Genomic DNA, 23,111 nt, shown 5'->3' with positions numbered 1-23,111 from the left:
AATTCAAAGGCAACATTGAAAGTGAACAGTGGTTAACAAGAGACAGAGAGTTGCATTAGGGGTGGCATTTTAGACCATAAGCCTTCAAAGAACATTGCATATTCTGGCATTTCCAACATAATCCTTGTTCCAGAACCTATAACTAGGATTAAGCTTCCTCTTTGCACCACAGACAGTATGACTGGGAGACAAAGGACTGTCTGCCTTAGGGAGTTTGGCCTCCCTTGTAAAGCACTTTGAGGGATACTACTTAAAATATGGCATTGCTTCTGTATTTCTGTAAATCATATATTCTTTGTACATTGAGATCTTCTTTGGTGTCTCCCTAAAAGCAAGTGTTATCTAGATAGTAAAAATGTATGGGAAAGTGCAGAAGACAAATTCTCCACAACACTGGAAATGCAGGATTTATGACTGGCATGTTCTGCTCCCTGGTGTGAGAGAATCTCCCCTTTAAAAGAGAAGCCCCTGGTTAAAGGCTTCCTTTTGCCTGACATTCCACAGCAGCCCTTTTCACAAAACAGCAAATTTAGTGACCAGACTGCACTTACAATTAATAAGGCCCCATCTGTATAATACATTTAAAACAGTGTCATGCCACTTTAAACAGTCATGGCTTCCTCAAAATAACCCTGGGAATTGTGGTTTGCTAAGGGTGATGATATGACTGGCGCTCCTGTCAAAGCCCTGGTCGACCTCTGGAACGTCCAAATGGCTCAGGCTGTTGACACGATTGCTCCTGACTGGGGAGGGATACGGGGTGGCATTTTTATGAGGATGTTGTGTGGATGCTAGGGGGAGAAATTGTATGCATGAGAAGAACTGAGTCCACAATAAACTGCCACATGGAAGACTTAATTCCCTGAGAGCCTGGAAAGCTGTTGCCAGTCAGAATAGACAACACTGGAATAGACGGCTTGGTTTAAGGCAGTTGCCTATAATGTGCAACACCTATTAGCTTCATATAGTGGCCCTAGAGCTAAATCTCTTTAGATTCCTGCCCTGTGTATGTGCTCATGATTCACTAAGTGGTCCACAGCACTGCAGTCCATCAGATCATTTCAGAATCATCATGAGCGCGATGGGAGTGAGCTGGTGGGGCAGGTGCCATCTTCAAAACAGAAAGGACAGCACAAGGGATATGCAAAAACGCTTCAATAATTTAATACATCATATTCAGCCATGCAGAAACACTGAGTGGTGCTACAGTGAAAGATCACCAGTATGAAGTTAACTGCGTTTGAAAACATTTAACGGGATGGTATATAAAAGGCAGAGGTTGGAATGAAATGTTGGGATGAAGTTTCACATAATGAAATGTTGCCATTAACAAGATTAAGATACCAACTCTGATGCTGATCAGAACACCTCCAGATTTAAGAGGTGGGCAGAACTCGAGGTTTGATCGTCTCTATAAAGCTTTGCACTGAATACGGTCCATCAAGGACTGTGGCTGAACAGGTGCCATTTAGTTCAATTGGACTTACATGGAAATTCATTGCAAGAAATGAGTAGCATTTGCCTTGCTGCAGCACTTGCAAGCTCCTTCCTGCCATTGCCTTCTGTTCATTTTTTTTTTTAATTAATTTACATATATCATTATTATCTGTATGCAAAATGAAAGACACAGCACATGATTGTTTGGTAAAAGTAGAGGTTATTTTCAGCCACTAAAACAAAATGAAAAAAGGTAGGCAGGCAAGTTAGCATCTCACTGAAATAAATGACAGTTCGTTAGTAGGTAGTAAGTAGGCTGGCAATTCATTGAATATATTTCTGGCAAAATAATTTTTCCTGAACAATTCCTACACTTCTAAAAAGTGGCATGTCAACATCAGTGGCAGGTTAACAGTATAAAAGTAGGTTGTAATTAGAAATAGCTGACAATGCCTATTGGTACCTAACTCCTATTTCCCACAGCAGTAGCCTGCATATATTACTCAAATATATTACTCTGGAGTAAATCAATAGTTCATTTGCACTAACCTTAGCCTAGGAACACTTGCATGAACAGCAGTAATGGTCTTGTTATATAAAAGCTATCAAAAGTAGCCAAATGAAAAAAACAGACCTATTGTCATCCGTAGACTCTGTAGTACGGCCAAAGTGCTGGCGATCAACAGCGTCAGCTTTTTGTGCAGAAATACCCATCATATATCTGTTAGTTAACGCTGACCGGAGGACATCAAAAAGATCCATAAATCACAGTCCTATGCTTCAGTTCCATTTTGAGCATCCAGCTTCTTGATCTGCCGTTGTAACTTTCACTGCCAAGAAGCTCTTGGTGGCTTCATGCTTCTGGCTATGCAAATCTTCAGCCGAAAGGCAGCTCTGGATTCCATTGCGAAGAATGGTCTACGCAGATAACTGATTGGGAGAGAAATGTTGCATGAGTAATAAGGACCATAATCCAGCGGGTGAAAGAACTTTCTGTTGCAAGCGGGCCAGTTGTGATTGAAGTAGCAATGCCCTGAAGGTTCACATTTGATACAGTTAGAATGGTACCCTGGTTTTCGAACATAATCCAATGCAGAAGACCGCTCGACTTCCGAAATGTTTGAAAACTGAGGCGCAAAGGCGGTCTACAGAAAACAGGGGGAAATAACATGTCCACGCAGCGGAAGCCATTCGACTTCTGAGGCGCATTCGAAAACGGAAGCATTTACTTCTGGGTGTTCGGCGTTCAAAAACCGAAACGTTCAGCTTCCAGGACATTCAAAAACCAAGGTACCACTGTACAGCCCTAACCCATTTAGTAGTTTATTTGTTTTATTTACATCATGCTTTTCCAGCCGGCAAACTCTGCTGGGGGAAATTTGGCAACCCCCATTTGTCACAGTCACCCATATGTAAAACTTAAACCAGATATAAATTAAAGGAAGTAGATTGAATACTCAGTGGTGATGCAGGAAGCATGCATATACTGTACATGGGGCAATTACAGTGAGGTCATAGGCATTCAAGAGCAGAGATGGGAAACCTCAGGCCCAGGCCCTTCAAGCATCTCTGTCCAGCCCTCAGGACTTTCCTCTGGCTACACACCTCACCAGCCCTACTCTGTGCTAGTCCACAAGTGTTTTTGCCTGGCTGGAATATGTCCTTGAACTGTGATTAATGGCTCCTGCTGACTTTGATGGAGAATGGATGTATGTGTGTGTGTGTGTTTAGAAATCTCTGAATTTTGCATAGACAAATGTGGACTACTGCACAAAGATAAAAGACACATCTGTTGCTCTGCTCACTCTTGCCTCTGGCCCCACCCACTGTGCCCCCCCAAGGTTGCCCATGTTGGAATGCAGCCCTCAGGCTGAAAGAGGTTCCTCACCCCAGCATCTCAAATTGTATTAAACTATATTAGCGCGGCCCAACTTTTCAGAGAGTACTTTGACATGGAACCCTTGTCATGTGGGGTGGGGGGAGTGAGGCCAAAATTTGATGCCCTCCCCCAGCCCTCACACTGCTTTCTCAAAGCTGGCTAAGTGGGCACTGGGATTTGGGAAGGAGGTGTGAGGCTCTGGCAGGGTCCTAGAGCCCTCCTTCCTAAAGCTGGGAGAGCACTAACTAGGCTTTTGGAAGGACCCTCTCAGATGTTACAGTGCTTGGTAGTCATTGAACAGAAGTGATCATGTAATACAGCCTTCACCAAACTGATCTAATACAATCTAAGCAGTGAACATAGCTGCCTTGTTTGTTTGTTTGTTTGTTTGCTGCTTATATACCAAATGGCTTCTAAGTGGTTAACAGTTTCAAACACCAAAACAACGATCTTAGCGCTATGATAAATTAGAGATGCTAGCACACTGGAAACACTAAAAGCACACACCTTTTTAAGAAGTACCTTGAGACGCCGTCTTTGACTGGGTGGGAATCTTGGTAGCCGCATCAGCTGGGAGGCCGACATAAACACCTCCATAGTTCCTTAATGGAATGGAAAAACACCGACATGAAAACCATAACTTAAACTGAGAGTATACCTAATACTAATAGTAGCAAAATTAAATACTTTAACGTTTGTATAGGTCTTTTCAAGTGTTGAAAGCATTTCACATGTGTTAGCTGGTTGCAATCGGTACAACAACCCAGTAGCCTAAGTTAGCATTATTACTATCCATCATGTAAGAGGGGGGAGACAGAGAGTAGAAGGGAGCAGCTTGCTTTAGGTGACCTTGCGTGTTCATTGCAGAGGTAAAATTCAATATGCTAGATCATGCAGCTTTTTTGGAGGAGATATGATAGCAGTCTTCAAGTATCTGAAGGGCTGCCACATGGAAGATGGAACAAGCTTGTTTTCTCCTGCTCTGGAGGGTAGGACCCAAACCAATGGATTCAAATTACAAGAAGATTCCAACTAAACATTAGGAAGAACTTTCTGGTGGTAAGAGCTGTTTGAAAGTGGAAGAGACTCCCTCAGAAGGTGGTGGACTCTCCTTCATTGGAGGTTTTTAAGCAGAGGTTGGGTGGCTCAAGGATTCTTTAGCTGAGGGTTGGACTAGCTGATATCTGGGGTCCCTTCCAGTTTCTATGATTCTATGATTCTAAGCAATCTGCTTGCTCCAGTCTCCGTTTTGCCTGTTTGGGATCAACCCCTTGTTCAAGGTGATCCAGTATTGCATTAAAAATTAAATTAAATTAAAAATTAAACAACTATTTTACTTTTAAAAGACAACTGAAGGTAGCCCTGTTTAGGGAAGTTTTTAATGTGTGACACTGTATTGTTTTTAATATTCGGTTGGAAACTGCTCAGAGTGGCTGGGGAAACCCAGCCAGATGGGCGGGGTATAAATAAAAAAATATTTTTATTATTATTATTGTATAAATTCAAAATGGATCCCAACAATACAGATAAGACACAGTTCTTGAATGTTATACAGAATGGCAGAAGCAGCTCACTATTTAAGGCTCAGCCTCTTTCTTCTCAGCCTCAACTCTCCCTCTCTCAAGAAAGTAGCTCAGTTTCTCCATCCACAGCAGACGTCAACTCTCAAGGCATAGCAAGCCAGACTGTGCAGCTGGTCATAGAAAACGGACTGCGCCAACCGATCAATTGACTATTACCAATTGACGGTTCACTACTGCAGCCATCTTGTTTGCCTGATCAACATGCGGAGGGAGGCTCAGCTAATTGGGGGAAGGGCTCTAACCCTGTAGCCTCCCCTCTTAAAAGTCTCTTTGAATAACCTACAGCAGTTTTCCATCAAACATTCTGTTTAAAGAATGTGGCCTTTCACAGGCCTTCTATGCATCATTGTTTACTCTAAGAAAGGTCCTTAATTTGCTTCTGTGCTATGACTGTTTCCCAGCATCAGGGGGTAAAGTAGAGGTTGAGATGACAACAATATATTGGGGGGGGGGCACGTGCAGCTAAACTCCCTAGGAATCTCTGCTCATGCAACTAAACCAAAATACAGTGGTTGGTTTGGGATAATAACCTAAAAACCATCCCTTTCCCTGTGTTCTTTCCTCATGAAATGGAAATCCATTTTGGATCGTACAACTTCACCCCAATCCACGGCAACATACCTCCTCTTGTCATCTTCTGACACTGACTCTTCTGTTCTGCAATGACATAAATGACAAAATAGATTGTCGAAACTCAGTTTTAGATTCTCCACCTGTCAGGGAACTGACATCAGAGCGGGAGGCGAAGGGGAGGCTCCTGGATGATGCTGGAGAAGGACCCAGCAGCAGGGGGAGAGGCGACTCAGTGGAGGGGGAAGCATTTAAGCGCAACACCAGGAACAAAAGTGAGCAGATGGGAAAATCGGAGAGAGGGCTCACGGACTCTTCACTGGAACTCAGTGAGGAGGGGACAGGTCCCCCGCTACCCACGCCCACCCTGCGCAGAAGGCTCCCGCGCAGTGAGAGGCGGAGGAGATTGGGTGTCAAACAACTCTTATGTTGGAAGAGATTCAGGAAACGCCCACTGACGGATTCTGCTAGTGACTGAGACAGTCATGATGAGAAAGGGCTGTGCAGTCAGAAAGGTTTAACAAGGCAAATCAGCCTAGAGAGGCACCAGTTTACGCACGAGTAACTCATACTCATTACACCACCCAACCCTTTCTGTCGATAGCTAAGCTTCTACAGTCAAACCTCTGTTCCTGAACACCTCCATTATTGTACGTTTCAGCTCCCAAATGCTGAAATCTCAGAAATAAATGCTCCGGTTTTTGAACATTTCTCAAAACCTGAATGTCCGATGCAGGTTTTTTTGCTTGTGTGCAAGAAGTTCTTCCAACCAATCGGAAGCTGCGCCTCTGTTGTCAAACGTTTCGGAAGTCAAACGGTCTTCCGGAACGGATTACGTTTGACAATCAAGGTTTGACTGTATTTGCCAATGACTCATTCTCCTACTTCATTGAGCCTTCTGCTGACAGAAATAGGAGAAAGTCATAGCTGCCCCAAGCAGCTCCAGGCTCTAGGCATTTCCCACAAGGCCCCTGATGCAGCATGACTCTGGACTATTGTGGACGTTGAAACATAGTGAGGCTCTCAAACATCTGGTAGTCCTTTTGCTCAGAGTGCAGCTGCAACCAAGCAAGCCAAGGGGGCTTACCAACAGAAGAAGGAGCTCACTAGAGGGCACTTTATGAGGGGGATGTTGCATATGCATCACCAAAAAAAAGGAACTGTAACCTCCTTCCAGCAACTCCTGCAGCCAAGAGAACATCAAACATACTGCTCTGTTTTCCTTTGGACCACATCAGTGAGACCGAGAAGGGGGTCTTGTTGTCTGGGCAGTCCAGAACCTCCACACACTGCCCAGGCTTGTACCCCAGAAATGAGGACTATAATTTAAATAGAAATGTAGTACTTTTCACTACAGTGGAGGTTATACTTTCGATGGGTAGCTTCAGTGCCCCTGCCTTCCTTTCTCAGGCAGCCCTTCAACTAGAGGACTGTCCACGGTGAAACAGGACACATGAACACCACCATAACTTTGCCAGCGGCCTCAAGGCCTGCAGAGAAGCACTGAATGAAGGACAAAAAGGGGAGGTTTGTGAACATGAGTCCTTGGGGAACATTTCTGCATAGCATTCTCCTCTCCAGAGATAAATAATGTAGGAATTATTACTGTGGCAGTTTATATATTACAGCCAATCTCCAAACTTTGAGGAAGGTCAGTATTCACATGCGTCCATCAGCAATCCCAGTCAGATTTTGTGAATGTCTAAACACTCAAGAAATACCTTAGTGAATACTGATAGCTTGTGTGGGCTGGGGGTAATGGGAGTTGCCGTCCAAAACATCTGGCAGGGCTGATCTATTTGTTCCCAGCAGGAGGCAAAGCATTCTCATGAATTCCTAAATGCAAAGTTGAAAGCTCTCGACTGTAAAGACTACTTTAACAAAATCACAACTCTGGTTGCTATGATGTGCGGCTATTGGAGCACCCTCACATCAGATGTCAAAGAGATAAATAACTATACAACTTTTAGAAGACATCTGAAGGCAGCATTGTATGGGGAAGTTTTTAATGTTTGACGTTTTATTATGCTTTTATATTTGTTGGAAGCTGCCCGGAGTGGCTGGGCCAACCCAGTCAGATGGGTGGGGTACAAATAATAAAATTATTGTTATTGTTGTCATCGTCATCACCACACACATTAATAATTACTACTACTACAATTTATTACCTGCCCTTCCCCCTAAGGTCCCAGGGTGTGTTACAACAATTAAAACACAGTAATATTAAACACAATATTTTAAGAAGCTTAAAGCAAATTAAAATTACAAAAAACAAGTTGGCAGCTATTAATTTTCAAAGCTTACATGCAATATCCATGTGCAACATTTCTGGAAGTAGAACTGCCACCCACATTGCTATCTCTATCTGGGGAAAGACACCCCTCCTCAAAAGTTTATTACTGCCATTTCTGGTCACAGGCTATTTCTGGAATTTGAAAGTTTTAGGGCAGGAGAAGGGGACTTCTGGCTCTCAAAATGTTGCTAAACTAAAATACCCATCACCCCTAACCACTGGACATGCTGGCTCTAGTTCAACCAGCCATCTGCTCTGGCTCCACTACCTGTTGGCATCTCTGCCTTCCACCCTGCCAGTCTCCACTGAGAAGGAAGAAGTTAACAATCAGGGCTTTTCGGCTTTTCTGTTTTCCCTCTAATATTTCAAGCTCTATTGTCTCTGGCAAGCTTTGAGGTCCCATCTACTTTATGAGGTCATTAAATATCCCTTGGTGCATTGCACAAATGTGCCTTTCTTTTATTCAGTCCAAAAATTCTTAGTCCAGAGCCCTTCAGAAGTAGAAACAATTCAATGGTGGTGTTAAAGCTTCTTGTTTTTAGTTTCAAATACAGTCGTGCCTTGGATCCTGAACGCCTTGCAACTCAAACGTTTTGACTTCCAAATGCCACAAACCTGGAAGTGAGTGTTCCGGTTTGCAAATGTTCTTTGGAAGCAAAACGTCCGACGCGGATTCCAGTGCAGGAAGCTCCTGCAGCCAGTCCAAGTCGCGCCTTGGTTGTCAAACATTTTCGGAAGTTTAATAATAATAATAATAATAATAATAATAATAATTTATTTATACCCCATCCGACAGGTTTGTGCCACTCTGAGTGTCTTCCAACATAATATAAAAACACAGCTAAACATCAAGCATTAATAATCTAGTATGCACAGCACAGCACAGCAAGAGAGCTATGCTTCTGTTGGGACCATATAACACCGGTCCTGAAAGACCTACATTGGCTCCCAGTACGTTTCCAAGCACAATTCAAAGTGTTGACGGTGACCTTTAAAGCCTTAAACAGCCATGGCCCTGTAAACCTGAAGGAGTATCTCTACCCACATGGTTCAGCCCGGACACTGAGAGTTCAACTCTGAGGACCTCCTGGCGGTTCCCTCACGGCAAAAGGTGAGGTTAGAGAGAACCAGGCAAAGGGCCTTCTCAGTAGTGGCACGTTCCCTGTGGAACGCCCTCCCATCAGATGTCAAGGAGATAAGTTTGCAACCTTCAGAAGACATCTAAATGCACTCCTGTATAGGGAGGTTTATAATGTTTAATGTTTTATTGCGTTTTCATGTTGGAAGCCGTCCCAAGTAGTTGAGGCAACAGAATGAGATGAGTGGGGTACTAAATCAATCAATCAATCAATCAATCGTCTATTAAAACACTTTAAAATTAAGTCTTATATTCAAGTACTTACATATGCAATAGGCGAAAGTTAATCATGTCCATTGATTTCAATAGGTCTATTCTAAGTAAGGCTACATAGGATACAACTCAATACATTCAAATCCCTCAAAGCTGCAAATCTGAATGATCTCATCCAAATCTATAAGGTTGTCAGCTACCATGATGCTTAAATGTAAGCGTATTTGTAAGTAAGTTGATGGACCTAGAAAGCTACTACTGACACAATTTCTTTAATGCATTTTTTTTAATGGCGTTGACACTTTGTTTCTTCAACAGAAAAAAGAAAAGAGGCTCTGTACCTTTAACACAACAGGTAGAATTCAACAGGTGCAGGCCATCTTCCCTTCACTGCATTTCCACATCAGCAAAGGCTTCACCTATTGTTGTGCAGCTATGGAAAGCTCCCGTCTACAAAAAGGTGGCAAACTAGTATTTTATACATCTACATACTTCATCGTTCCTTCCTGCCTGGTGACTGACTCTTAGAAAAAGCTCCTAGAATGATGGATCTAGGACGTTCATTACTGCTATAATTAGCTACCCGGGACTTGTGGTTTTATTGCAGTCCAGCTGCTCCTCCTTAACCACCCCACTGCTTTCATCATCCACTTAACATCTGCTCTATTAACTAAGGAGCCCCAAGAGAAAGCACAGCAGGCAGAGAGGGAATTTCAGCAGGAGTTGTTTATGCATTTGGCACCTGAACATTTCACGGTTGTGTAGAAAATGAGATTTCAACAGGTGTATCTGGACATGCAAGCCACTGAAATTCCCTTATGTGGACAACTGTGAAAGGCGCAAGGATCCCTTCTGCTTTCTCACTTGGCCACCCACACAGAGAATAATTTCCAGGTTCCGAAGTGGTTGCGTATGCGGTGATAGAGGTGATGAAAATGATGCAGCCAGTGCGGTGTAGGGTGTCATACTGGGAGGGTTCAAATTCCCTCCCCCCTCAGCTATGAAACTCACTGAGTGACCTTGGGCCTGCCACTCACTCTCAGCCTAACCTACCTCGCAGAGTCGTTGTGGGGATGAAACAAGAGAGGCGCAAAAAATACATGCTGCCTTAAGCTCTTTGCAGAAAAAATGGGACATAAATGCAGCAAACAAACAAATAATCCTGAATCACCAGCTAGGAATACTGAGGTCCAGGCAGCAGGCAGGCGAAAGCAGAAACACAGCCCAATGCAATGTGATTTCTTTTGCAAGCATGCTACTCATGCCCAGCAAGACAGAAAAGCCTTTCAAACAGATACTAGCAAATTTGCTTCGGTGATTTAATGCTAGCATTAATAAAATAAGGCAAGCTGGGCTTTTCTTCAGGTGCAGAAAAAACAGAAGGCAGGTTCATTCAACACACACCTTCCACATGCTGAAATAATTGTGGGGGGGGGCACACACCAAGGCTAGCCCCACCCCCACAACTGATGCATGCCACAGCTGCATCCTTGTTTGGTCAGTGCAGGAAGGGGGCCAGTCATGTCCGCCTTATGGAGTGCATCATGGTGAGCCTCTGTGGGGAGGGGTCCTGTGGACCTCCAAGCATGGACAACTTTTTCACCAGCTGCACAGCAATCCACGGTTGATGACAGCCTGGTTCAAATGCTGTGCCCTATCATATCCCCATCTGCCCAGAGACTTCAAGATTTCTTGAATTCAATGGAGCCTGCTCCCAAGTAAGAAGGTTACAACGGAAGCTTTACTTAAAACCTGTCAACCCTGGTTAGAAGCTATCATGAGATGGTTACTGGCTCTGGTAATCATTTGATAATTCAAAATATTTTATAGACAATGCAAAAGATATATACTTACACATCTATTGCTGTTCCTGCAGTTTCTAGAAGGGAAAGAGCAAAATGAAGGTTGGGTGTAGAAATTTGGTGTCACTTGTTCAATCCGTCATTTATTTGTATGCCACTTTTCCAAAGGTCAAACCACGTGCAAAGCGGCTTACAACACATACAAAATTACATAACTACAAACGTAACAAAACTAGTCATAAACCATAAACAAAACATCAAAAAGTACACAACCAAATGGGGGGGGGGGGAATCCACATAAATCACGAAGAGACCACTAATGTGCAGAAATGCACCCCTTAAATTTCCACTTCCATCATTTCTAAGATATTGGTGTCAGGCGTGCTAAAGAGCTGGGTGACAGCAGGGCTGTTAAACTGGTGCCAGGCCAGCAAAAGCAGGCCCTAACCCAAACGTGAATCTCCAAGCTTATTCCACTAAGACATATCTTTCTTAGCCACTGCATTTAAAGATCAGGTTGATTATCATAGTGACATCGATCCCCTCCCAGGATTGAACTTGGAACCATTTTAAATATTGTAACGTTTTTATTGCCAATTAGTTAGAAAACATCTGTTATTAATACACCCTTCGAAAGGCAGGCATATAAAAATATACGAAAAATAAAAAAAAAGCAGAATGGAAGGCAACAACAAACACCACACTTTATTCCCCATCATATCAGCAGCTGCCTGTTCATGACTCACTCAGCCACTAAATGCACAGAAGGCAGGAATCAATTAAGGATGACCTCCTTCTTCCTCCCCTGTTATGAAAGGCTGTTTTATTGCTGCTGAAATGTCATTCAATGAAGCCTGCAGGGAAGCAGCCCACAGATAGCTTCTGCTGCAGTCCTAACCCTGTTCACTTGACAGTAAGCTCCACTGACTTCAGTTGGGCTTACTTCTGAGTAGACGTGGGTAGAATGGTGCTGCTAGACATTGGACACTTTTTTAAAAAAATGTTAAACCTTAAATTTAAGGCTTAATGTGAACTTGAATGTTTTGGTAGCTATGTATCATCTATCTATCTATCTATCTATCTATCATCATTTAATTGTATATCACCCTTCATCTGTAGGTGGTTCACAACATAAAATTACAGTATAAAAAATGCAAAATACATAATAAAAATAAGAAAAAACCCAAAACCAATAATCTTCCCCCTCCCACAACACATTTAAAAGGGCATTGGATGTCAATCAGCCAAGGGCCTGTTTGAAGAGAAATGTCTTCGTCTGGCACCTAAAGGTGTATAATGAAGGTGCCAGGCAAGCCTCCCTGTGGAGAACATTCCACACAAATGGGGAGCCACTGCAGAAAAGGCCCGTTCTCGTGTTCCCACCGTCCAGACCTCTCACAGGGGAAGCACACGAAGAAGGGCCTCAGATGATGAATGAAGTCTGGGTCAGTTTATATGGGAAGAGGCAGTCCTTGAGGTATTGGGGTCCTGAACCATTTAAGGCTTTATAGGTCAAAACCAGCACTTTGAACTGGGGCCAGAAACTAACTGGCAGCCAGTGGAGTCGGACACGGATTGATGTAATATGCTCAAACCTTCTTCCCCAGTGAGTAACCCGGTCACCGAATTTTGCACCAGCTGAAGTTTCTGAACTTTCTTCAGAGGCAGCCCTACGTATAATGTGTTCCCAGCCTGGTGCCCTCCAGATATTTTAGACTACAACTCCCATCAGCCCCAGTCAAAATGGCCAGTGGTGAGGGATGATGGGAGTTTTAGTTCAAAATTATCTGGAGCGCACAAAGTTGAGGGAAGTGGGCATATTCTATGCATGGGGATTCCCTGAAGACTGGAAAGTAGTCACCAATTTATAAAAGGAATCCAGGGTGGATAATGGAAATTACAGGCCAGCTAGCTTCACATCTCTCCTGGGAAAACTGGTGGAAAATATTATTAAAAAGAAGCATCCTAAGAAGTGCAAGCCTTGCTGAAGCAGAGACAGCATGTCTGAGTTCTTTGAGAGTATAAACAACAATAGAGAGAAGTGATCCGATTGACATAGTATACTGGGGAGTTTCAAAAAACTATTGACAAGGCACCTCGGCAAAGACTCCTGAGTAAGCTTAGCAGTCATGGAATAAGAGGAGAGGTCCTCTTACGGATTAGGACTTGGTTAAGTAGCAGGAAGCAGGCAGTAAGGACAAATGGACAGTTCTCCAAATGGGGAGATGTAGAAAGTGGAGTACAGGGTCATTCGGGGATCCATATCTGGACCTGTGCTTTTTAACTTGTTTGTAAACTATGTAGAGCTAGGAGTGAACAACCAAGTTTGCTGATGATACTAAATTGTTTGAGCTGTGTTTTGTTGTTTTTTTAAAAAACAGATTAAATAGACAAAGAGTCTGACCTGGACTATGACAACTCCTGCATTAGCTCCATTGAAATGAATCAGCTTTGTGCAGGGTAAGCTGCCCGTGGATTGTTGGTAGCTATTCTAAAGAGACAAAAAGGCATTCCACTCTAAAGTGGACTTAACCAGAGATTTGTCCTACACTGCTCATTAAAGTGTTCCCACTTTGAGCTGAAATGAATTCAGCAGCTAAGCAGCATCAGATTTAAAATATATCAGAGGGAAACAGAAAAAAAAAAAATTAAATAAATAAGGAGAAGATAGCAAGAGCAGGTCAAATCCAAACAGTGGAAAACCTTAGATAACCAGCACCGAGTTCATCTTGTAAGAACTTAGGTTTGAATTTGTGACCTGGGCTTCAGTTACTTAGATGACAAAAGATACAATGGGAGCCCCTTGCATTCCATGCACAGAAGCTGACTGAACTGGCAGGTCAAATTTACTTCAGCATTGTCAATGGGGCAGCATTTCCTGCTACACCAGAGGGCAATAGGTTAGCTTAGGTGTAGGGGGGAGTGCTGCATGGCACGCACAGCTTTGTGTGCCAACATCTAGCTGCCACTTTCCACCCACACTGAACCCCCCACCCCACCTGAAGCAGCTCTATCACCCTTCCAAATGATAGGGGTGGTCCTGGAAAGCAAAGCAAGACAAATCTGCCCCCCTTGATGGCCTCTCGGTCAGTTTCCTCATCCTGACTGGCATCAGATGCTAGAAACAACCACTTCATTGTACAGAAGAAGCAGATAGAGAGGAAATAAGAAGAGGAGGAGGCAATATAAGGGGTCTGTCACCATTTTCTTGTAGTCTAGTGCCTTTGGACTGCCCATCTTATATTACCATCACCATCACACAGGAAACGCATTACCAAAACAGAGGACAAAAGGTTCACAGATTTGCCTAAGATTTCCACACGCTAATTTATATGTATTGATGCAGAATTAGGATTAATTACTGTAACTTACAGAGAAACGCAATACATGTCAAAACAGCAAGGAAAACCAAGTGACCTGTGTCCCTGCCTGTTCAGTTTACTCTCCAGGTACTAACTGCTTTGATGGGCAACCCCAAGGTCTCTGCACTCCCTCAGTATAGCCGTTTATCTCTTAAACCAGTTCTTAACCAGACAGCCCTTTAAAGAGAGGCCTGTCCTATGGAGAAATAGGACACACAGCCATTCTAACAAACATGCAGACAGAGACTCTGGGCGGTTCAGATGAAGCTTGGTCAGCTTAAATCGAAGTGACTAATTGCACAGGAAAATAGTGAATGATTTTCCATGCTTCCGACACCAGATTATATCTTAGTTTGGAGTATATGAGTCAGCTGTAGGTTTCATCAGCTCGCAGGAAACTATCAGCTCTAAGAACAATTTCTAGCAAAAGCTCTGGATTGAAACAGGCACATCCCATGTTGTCCAAATCATTTCCAAATTCCCAATTAAAACTGAGTTCAAAAGTTGAGACGCGCCTTCCCCCCTCACTCCTAATGAATCCTTATCAGTAGGGATTTCGGTGTCCGGTGGTTTGCCAGGAGATTGGCCAAGTTTTTCAACAAATAACTGCCCCACCTCCAGCCAGGAGAAAGCAAACGGTATCTGCAATTTAAATTGAACTTTGTTTGCTGAGCTATGGGACCTTGTGTACTGACACCAACATTCTAGTATATTTTTCAGCCTGAGGGGCACATCCCCCTCTGGGCAACTTTCTAGGGGCCACATGTCAGTAATGGGTGAAAACAGAGGCCAATGTGGACAGAGCAACAAATGTGAATTCTACCATACTGCAGTAGGCAACTTACTGCACACAAAGCCCTCTCTATCTTCCAGCCAAGAAAAGATATTCTAGCCAGGTGATAAAACACTCATAGAGATAAAAGAGGCATGAGAGTAGAGACCAGCTGGGATAGGGAGTCCTCCAAGACCAGGGTAGCCAACATGGCGCCCTCCAGTTATTACTGGAGTGCAGTTCCCATCATCCCTGATCATTGCCCATGCTCCCTGGGGCTGATGGGAGCTGAAGTCCCGAAACACCTAAAAGGCATAGCATTGGCTACCCCATCCAAGCCTCCTCAAAAATGGTTCCCATGAAAAATGTGAGCTCTGCAACTTCCACTGCCTTGCTTGACTGCAACCTAAATAGCTGCTTCACTGTTACCTGTGCCATGCTGGCTGAGGCTGATGGGAGCTGTAGTCCAGAACATCTGGAGGGCACCAGGCTGGGGAAGTTTGTACCAACTGGAGTAGCTACTAGCTGCTTCTCTACATAATGATTCACCGTTCTGCCCCTGTCTTCTTTCACTCTGCCTCCTGTGGTCCACTCCATCCCATTGCTCCTGGTACAGCAGAATTACCTGCCTTCTTAGGAGGCATCTCTCAATGACTCATGCAGAAAGGTGGAGATGGGCTGTTCTGGGGAAAGGTTGCAATTCTTGCTCTTATATGCTCTGCTTGAAGCGTCAAGCTGGAGACTTACTCACAAGCTATCTACACCCAAGGCTCCGCAACCAGCTGTTTGCCCCTCGTTGTGTGTGACTCTTGGGACCCGGCACTTCCGAATTTGCCGCTACACTACTGTATGTGGGATCTGGGAAGAGTTGTTCAGTAGGGATGAGCTCTGCATATGCCCTGTGTTCCAGAACTAAAGCCTGTCATTAAAAACAGGTTTCTGAAGCACAACTCAGCTCAAAATAAGCCCGATGTGCCTCATATTTTGTAATGACAACAACTGCCAACCTCCTCTTGGTCCTTGCACCACCCATGAGTTTCACTCTTCTCATTTCTTGCCTTCAATCCCTTCTCCATAAATGCTGCAAGCTGAATGAAGTCTCCAGTAAATATATGCAGATGTAGTCAACTTGCATAATTTAGAATTTTAAATTTCTATTTAATATGTTTTTTGGCGGGTGTTATGATTTTCCATGTGAATTGCTGTTTCTTTGCTCCACATACCTGCAGACCATCTCTTAGCCAGACCCAATGTCACAAGGTTGTTGTGATGATGAAATGGGGAGGGGGAGAAACATGTATACCCCCCTTGAGATCCTTGGAAGGTAAATGTGATATACAAATGTAATCAATTTTATAAATAAAATAAATAAATAATAGGACATTCTTATGACCTGTGCTTTTTTCCCCTGGGGGAACGCAGGGGTACGCATACCCCTAAACATTTTGTGAATCTTTGTACTTTTGTCCATTTACTGTATTTATTTTTCCCGATTTGAACTATAAAATGATGATTTTCTTGATTCAAAATGAGAGTACCCCTAAACATTTTTAATGGAAAAAAAGCACTGCTTATGACACTTGAAACCAAAGGGCCCATTGGTGGAATTTAGTTTTGTTTCAATTAGTTTATTCGTTATAGTGGTTCTTGTTTATTTACAAGGCAAGGTAAGCATAACAGGGTAATGCAATTGTATTGGCATACTTTATTCGCTAGATAACTTCCTCTGCTTAGGTTTTCAGGAATAAGTAAATACATAATGCAATTTTTCTTGGAACTAAAAGGGTTTCTTATTGTGCCAGCATGTAACCTTCAGCTCAGCGTGTAAACACCCAATTCCCTCCCCTGTCTGTTGTGTCCTCCTAATCTTCAAGGTTCAGTTTGCTTTTTCTAGCAGAAGACCAAGGCTGAAAGTTGGGATATTGCTCAAAGCTTTAGTGGGGATGGAAGCGTAATAGTTTATCCCTTGATCCATGAAGATCGATAACACTTTGCACAATTTTACCTAGAGTACTTGCAGGAGCTATTATTACACTTACTAAGCAGATGCTTTAAATTGCAGGGAGTTCTTTCCTAAGCAAAATTCATGATGACATCAGGCAGGCAAGCACTCACAGAAAGAGCTAATCATCTGCCTTTAACAGCACTTTATCTGCAAAAATCAGCAGGTGGAGCTTTATACCTCTATGGAGATAACCATTATCACTTGCTAATGTTTAGAGCTCAAGCTGCATTCTAGGAAGATACATGAGCCAGCAAAGAAAAGAAAAAAGTGGCAATCCTTAAGAACCTTGTTTTAAAAAGGATTGATGTGGTCGTGAGTAGGAAAGCCCTTTATTTTAATCCCTCTTCTAAAGCCACATTCACACTATACATTTAAAGCACTATGATGCCACTTTAAGCAGCCACGGCTTTCCCCAAATAATTCTGGAAGCTGTTTTTTGTTAAGGGTGCTGAAAGTTGTTATCATAGAATTGGAAGGGATCCTGAGGATCATCTAGTCCAACCCCCTACAGTGCAGGAATATGCAGCTGTCTTCTATGATTGAACCTGCAATCTTGCTAACAATTCCCAAACAATACATTTAAACTGGGACACGGGTGGCGCTGTGGGTTAGCAAGGTTGCAGGTTCAATCCTAAAGGTAAAGGTAAAGGGACCCCTGACCATTAGGTCCAGTCGTGGCCGACTCTGGGGTTGTGGCGCTCATCTCGCTTTACTGGCCGAGGGAGCCGGCATACAGCTTCTGGGTCATGTGGCCAGCATGACTAAGCCGCTTCTGGCAAACCAGAGCAGCGCACAGAAACGCCGTTTACCTTCCTGCCAGAGCGGTACCTATTTATCTACTTGCACTTTGACGTGCTTTCGAACTGCTAGGTTGGCAGGAGCAGGGACCAAGCAACGGGAGCTCACCCCGTGGTGGGGATTCGAACCGCCGACCTTCTGATCGGCAAGCCCTAGGCTCAGGGGTTTAGAGCATAGTGCCACCCGCATCCCTGTTCTTCAGGCCACTAGCTGGTTAAATATGATTGTGAGAGAGAAAGGCGGGGGGGGGGGGCTAGCAAATTACATGAGAATTTCAATATGTTCTCCATTGCACCACTAATTTAACAGTGGTTTACTTTGTCTGATATATACATAAACCAGCTGAGATTTAATAAACAAATCACTGTAGCAAAAATCACCACCCTCTTGTGTTTGGGCCAGATGAGAATATTCAATCTTGCTGCTAACGGTTAGCTAATTAGTGCAAATTGTATAACATGTTTGCAAATGCAAACCTGCAAGCTTCATGAGCATTTTCCTAAGGTTAATAATGCTTTATGTTCCCTGGAACTGTGGCTCATTTAACAGCCAGTGTTTAATTTACCTAAGTAATTTTTTTTATATAAAAAAATCTCTATTTAACATCAATGAACTGCAAGTTTATATTTGCAAAAAGTACTTCCGTCTGCTTCAGTCACTCTTCTAATGGGGTCAGAGTCCATGTTATAATGGTCCTCCTTGCTCTCTCTCCAAATGAGGATCATAATGCCAACTCACCCAAGTAGACGACGATCTGAGTCACATTGTTCCATCAACAATGTACCATCCAGGTCATTGTAGGGGAGACACTTATCAAAACTAAGGTGCTTACACTCCAGCCTGTCCTTCGTAGGATCAATTGACCCAGAACCAGAGTTTGAGTCATCTAAGATCTGGATTGGGATATGGAGGTTTTTGGCTCAGCCAGCCTCAGAAGTATTTGGGCTTGCATTAGGACAGGATTTTGTCTGAAAGTGAAATTGGGCTTCCTTATTTCCCTCCCCCTTTTACTGCCCTCCAGCTCTGGACAACCCTCTTTACAAAGCTGAAGTATATCACTTCAAGATGAAAATATGCAAAAGATCGTGCCAATGGGGCTCACCACCACTTTACTCCTTCCCATAGTTGCCCTGTTGGAAGGGGAAGGTCATATGACTTTTGCAAAAATGCCTCTCAAATGGCACACTTCCTCGACACCCCCCGTCCCACCATGCCCACTGCACTTCATGCATCTCATGATGTAGACTTTGAGTCACTATGCCATAGCAAGTCCTAGGGCTGTGCTCTAGCTCTGGCCAAATCCCAAACCAACTCGGGATGATTCAGGTCAGCCCAGTGTGCGTGCGGCCACAGCAGGTTGAAGCTGCCTTGGATTGCTCTGGGTCTACCTGAATCCAGGTTGGATCAGCTCTGGATTACCTGGGGTCAGATTGGGGCTGCTACAAAGTATCAGATCAGGCCCTGAATCATACAGCCCTAGCACATTTGTTAAGTCATAAAGATGCCACAAGACTCTTTGCTGGAGATAAGACTTGCACCATTTGATCCTTCAAGAGGCACAACTCCATGCCTCTTCTCCAAAAAGGATTTGAAATGAAAAGCGCTGCCATGAAATTGTTGTGGATGTACTCTGAACAAGCAATCTTGAATGGGATGACAAGTAGAGAAATATGGAATTACAACCCGCCCCCCAGCACCAGTTAGTTTTAATTTCAGTTTTAATTTTTATTTACTTCAAAGCCCATGCTACCTGATATCACAAAATGAGTGAGCCCAGAATAGAGTGTTCAGGTGAAAGTAGCTAACAGTAGCGTTAATCTTAGGCATCTGGTGCAAATACCTTTTGAAAAAACAAACTGATTTTTAATACTTTTTCCACTGAGGATATGGAAAAATATTTGCTTAGACAGCAACAAGCCATATGCAGTCTAAGCAAGAGAGAACTCTCAGAATTTATTCTCACATATTTTCAATAGACAAAATTATTTTCTTTTGGATAAAGGATGTTGAGTATATATGGCAGACATGAACACTAAAGAAGTGTGATTCTAAATATGCTTTCCTGCAGGAGTACCCAAGAATCTCCACCTTTGCTCATGAGAATATAGTCATTCAGTGCAAGCCTATGCATAATTGAAAGTAAACCCTACTGTATGAATAGGACTAGAGCCTTCCTGTTTCCAAGGCTATGGTTCTATGAATGGGAGTCAGCATCCATGGGTCCTACGTCTGAGCGTATACACTCGTCAGCTCCATGGTCAATGCTGGCTGGGGCAATGGAAGTTGGAGCCCAAAACATCTGGAGGACATCAGGTTGAGAAAAGCTGACCTAGACCAGTGGCCTTCTACCAATGTGTGTGCTGGGAACAGTAACTTCAAATAAGTTCACTCATAACCTTGCAACATTACATTTCTTGGATGCACCTCAAACTGCTGAAGAATGGCAAAGCAAAACCCTTCTTATAAGAACAGCTTGCTATTAATGCTTATGTTCCAGGGCCATCTTACAGTGGCAGAAGTTACTGGGAACTCGTGCTTAGGATGTGCATTGCTATCCACTGGAAAACATCATATATCCAAGAAGCTAAAGGCTAGAGACTATCAAAGGCACATCCCAACTTCCCCAGGAGCACAGTCCTAAATGTGTCTACACAAAAGTTAATCTCCATTGACCCATTGACAAGTTAATCTCCTATTCACCTAGGAAACATGTGCAGGGTTGCAGCCTTAGTGTTACAACACTGGAAGTGCATTTAAGAGCTAGTTCCACTGACCTCAGTGGAACTTAGATACTAGCAAACATCCATAACATTGGACAGCTGCAAGCATTTGCAAAGCAATGGAAATAAACATAATAATATAATGAATGTAGTAATGATGTAATTGCACCTGAATGCATTGTTTTTCAGGACCACTAAGAAGCGGTATGAGCTAAGAGAACAAGAAGAACATACATTTAAAGATGATTGGAGAACCTTGAATATATGGGAAATAATTCTGTACAGCTGAAAATGCTGGCAGGGTTAAGATAAATTCAACAGTGTAAACAAGTTTTGATGGATGCAATAATGGAATACTGAATGGTATAGTTTTCGTAAAATATGCAGGGATTTATGATATGTAAAATGAACCACAGAAAGAGAAGAAGGGAAGTCATTGATATATTAGGGATGTAAAATGAGTACCTTAAATTGCAAAACAGAAAACTTAATGAAAATTATATGCAGAGAAGAAGCGGTATGAGTACCCTAATCTTAGGGTCCGTAGAGCAGCATAACTTTCTGCATTCATGTGGTGCTTCCTGGACTGATTATAGGGCTGTATAGATGCAAAATGCTCTACAGCCATGAAACATAAAAGAAGCTTGTCACTGGTAATCCAGCAAGCTGCAACGGGATGACGACTCTTGGAAACCACTCCAAGCGACACTGGGCTGCAAAAACGTCTAAGGGGGGGAATGCTGATCACATTTTTGTCAAATGTTGACGCAGAAAAAGACTTTCCCATGATTTAACATCCACAGATTTAAAGCAGAACCATTCACAGACAGAAAACCTGAGGCATCATCATCAGAGAGGCAAGGATGTGGTGCCAAAACAAATGCATGAATGCAAAGTCAATTGTTCCCACCCTGAGTTATGTGCATTTTAAGTGGATGAAAAGAAAAGGCCTTTTGTATTATTGGGGGGAGGAGAGAGGACAAATCCTTTCAGGAAGGGAATATCAGCGCCAAGTACAAAAAAGAGCTTGAAATAAAGGATAAGTCATGCTGAAAGGTCAGCTGCAGAGAGCGACCATAACTCTTTCCAGCCGGCCTCTTTGCACTCCTAACATTATTCACACGCCTAGTAAATAGACACTCAGCAGTCCAGCCCTGCACTTGTCACGCCAAAAAATCAGGCTGCATCGCTTTGCAGGACATCTTTTCTTTGCCTGCTTTTGCAAAGCAGCTTCAGGAATGGCATTCCAGCAGCGTACTTGGTGTGTGTCCCCCTTTTCCTTCCCAGCTTCTGCTGTTTCCAGTGAGGGAGTGAGTGGGGGGAACCTCAGACATTTTTTGTTCATTTCCGTTAATTAATAATAATACTAAGTAGTAGTAGTAGTAGTAGTAGTAGTAGTAGAGGCAGGCAGGAGTGAATTGTGCCTGCACGCCCCTATCAAGCATTTCATCCCTTGCCTGAAAGCAGAGCTGCTTGAGCGTGGCATGAAGTTTCTAGCCACTTCTAGAAGTGTGCGGCTGCCTCTCCTCGACGCCTGCCGGACACACAGTCCCACAAAGGGAATCTTCCTTTTCTTCTAGAACAGACCGTGCCTTCTCCTCTGCCTCCTCGCTGCTCTGTCCTTTGCCAGACACCTTCCTCTTGCAACAACTCAGCCCACTTTCCCTTGCTGCCCTCCAGCCCACCCATTACCTGCCTCCGGGCTCCTTCCCCGCAAGACCCTTCAGGGCATCCTCCCTGGCGCTGCTGCCAAGCCCCCACCAGCCTCTCGCTTTGCCCCTCACCTCTGCTGCCGGCGCTGGTGGCGGTGGAGTTGCCGCAGCCCATCTCCCTGCAGCGCTGGGGGCTCTCTGGAGTGAGCGGGGGTCGCGCAGCCGAGAGGCAAGCCCCTGCCTCCCTCCGTCTCGCCGCTCCGCCTCCGGAAAGGATGCCGCCTCCCAGGGCGCCCTCGTTGCTGCCAGCGGACGAGAAGCAGGAGGAGGACCGAAAGCAATGCCGAGGGGACCCGCCTCCTCCTCCTCCTCCTCCTCCTCCGTCGCCCGGGCAACAGCGGCAGCCAATCACGGCCGCCTGCATCTCCAGCGGCCGCCTCCTATTGGCCTGAGCGGAGGCGAGCGGTGTTTCGAACGGAGAAGGGATGAGGATGCTGAGCATCACCTCAAGGCTGTGCATGAACATCCGAAGAACTGCACAGAATCATAGAATTGTAGAGTTGGAAGGAACCCCAAGGGTCATCTAATCCAACCCCCTGCAGTGTAGGAATCCTGCCCACAGCCAGGAGAGGAGAGGAGAGGAGGGCGAAGTGTCATTGGAGAAGCAGAAGACTCTTACAAGAATGGAATGACAACATTGGGTACAACCCATTGTCTCTGTCATTTGCTTTCTTGCTTTTCTTGGCCACTTCAGATAGTCTGAAGGAGTGACAGAAGATGCATGAGTAACAAACACTTCTTCTCCTACCATCTAAAAGGCTGTCATCTTCCATGCTGACCTGCCTGCTCCCTAGAATCTAGCCTTTCTGTGTCCCATCTTAAGAGAA

At 43.9% G+C, this 23,111-nt stretch overlaps 1 protein-coding gene across 2 annotated transcripts; it reads right to left on the bottom strand.

Moving 5' to 3' along the window:
• Positions 1-1,140: 1,140 nt before the first annotated feature.
• LOC308486900 (overexpressed in colon carcinoma 1 protein) lies at positions 1,141-22,567 on the bottom strand. Of its 2 annotated transcripts, none has more exons than XM_081024120.1 (5): positions 22,357-22,567; positions 10,968-10,992; positions 5,521-5,556; positions 3,839-3,918; positions 1,141-2,367 (listed from the first exon to the last, which is right to left on the bottom strand). In XM_081024120.1, the coding sequence occupies exons 1-5, from the start codon at positions 22,397-22,399 to the stop codon at positions 2,315-2,317; spliced, it is 237 nt and encodes a 78-aa protein (XP_080880246.1). In that variant the 5' UTR covers positions 22,400-22,567; the 3' UTR covers positions 1,141-2,314. The 2 variants fall into 2 exon arrangements, 1 of the variants encoding a protein (XP_080880246.1); XR_013991374.1 differs by lacking the exon at positions 1,141-2,367 and adding an exon at positions 9,455-9,563 and having other exon boundaries at positions 3,824-3,918.
• Between the last annotated feature and the right edge of the window lie 544 nt (positions 22,568-23,111).

Source organism: Podarcis pityusensis (assembly GCF_964106645.2).
Source record: "Podarcis pityusensis genome assembly, chromosome: 10".
Classification (NCBI taxonomy): domain Eukaryota; kingdom Metazoa; phylum Chordata; class Lepidosauria; order Squamata; family Lacertidae; genus Podarcis; species Podarcis pityusensis.
This window is presented reverse-complemented; position numbering and strand designations above follow the sequence as displayed.

Bases quoted from the DNA above. Each gene is read 5' to 3' on its own strand.
- LOC308486900 (XM_081024120.1), bottom strand. From the start codon at position 22,399: ATGGGCTGCGGCAACTCCACCGCCACCAGCGCCGGCAGCAGAG. The intron at 3,919-5,520 runs GTATGTTGCCGT...CATTCCATTAAG, and splicing joins TCAGAAGATGACAAGAGGAG to GAACTATGGAGGTGTTTATG. The intron at 2,368-3,838 runs GTACTTCTTAAA...TCTCCCAATCAG, and splicing joins GTCAAAGACGGCGTCTCAAG to TTATCTGCGTAGACCATTCT.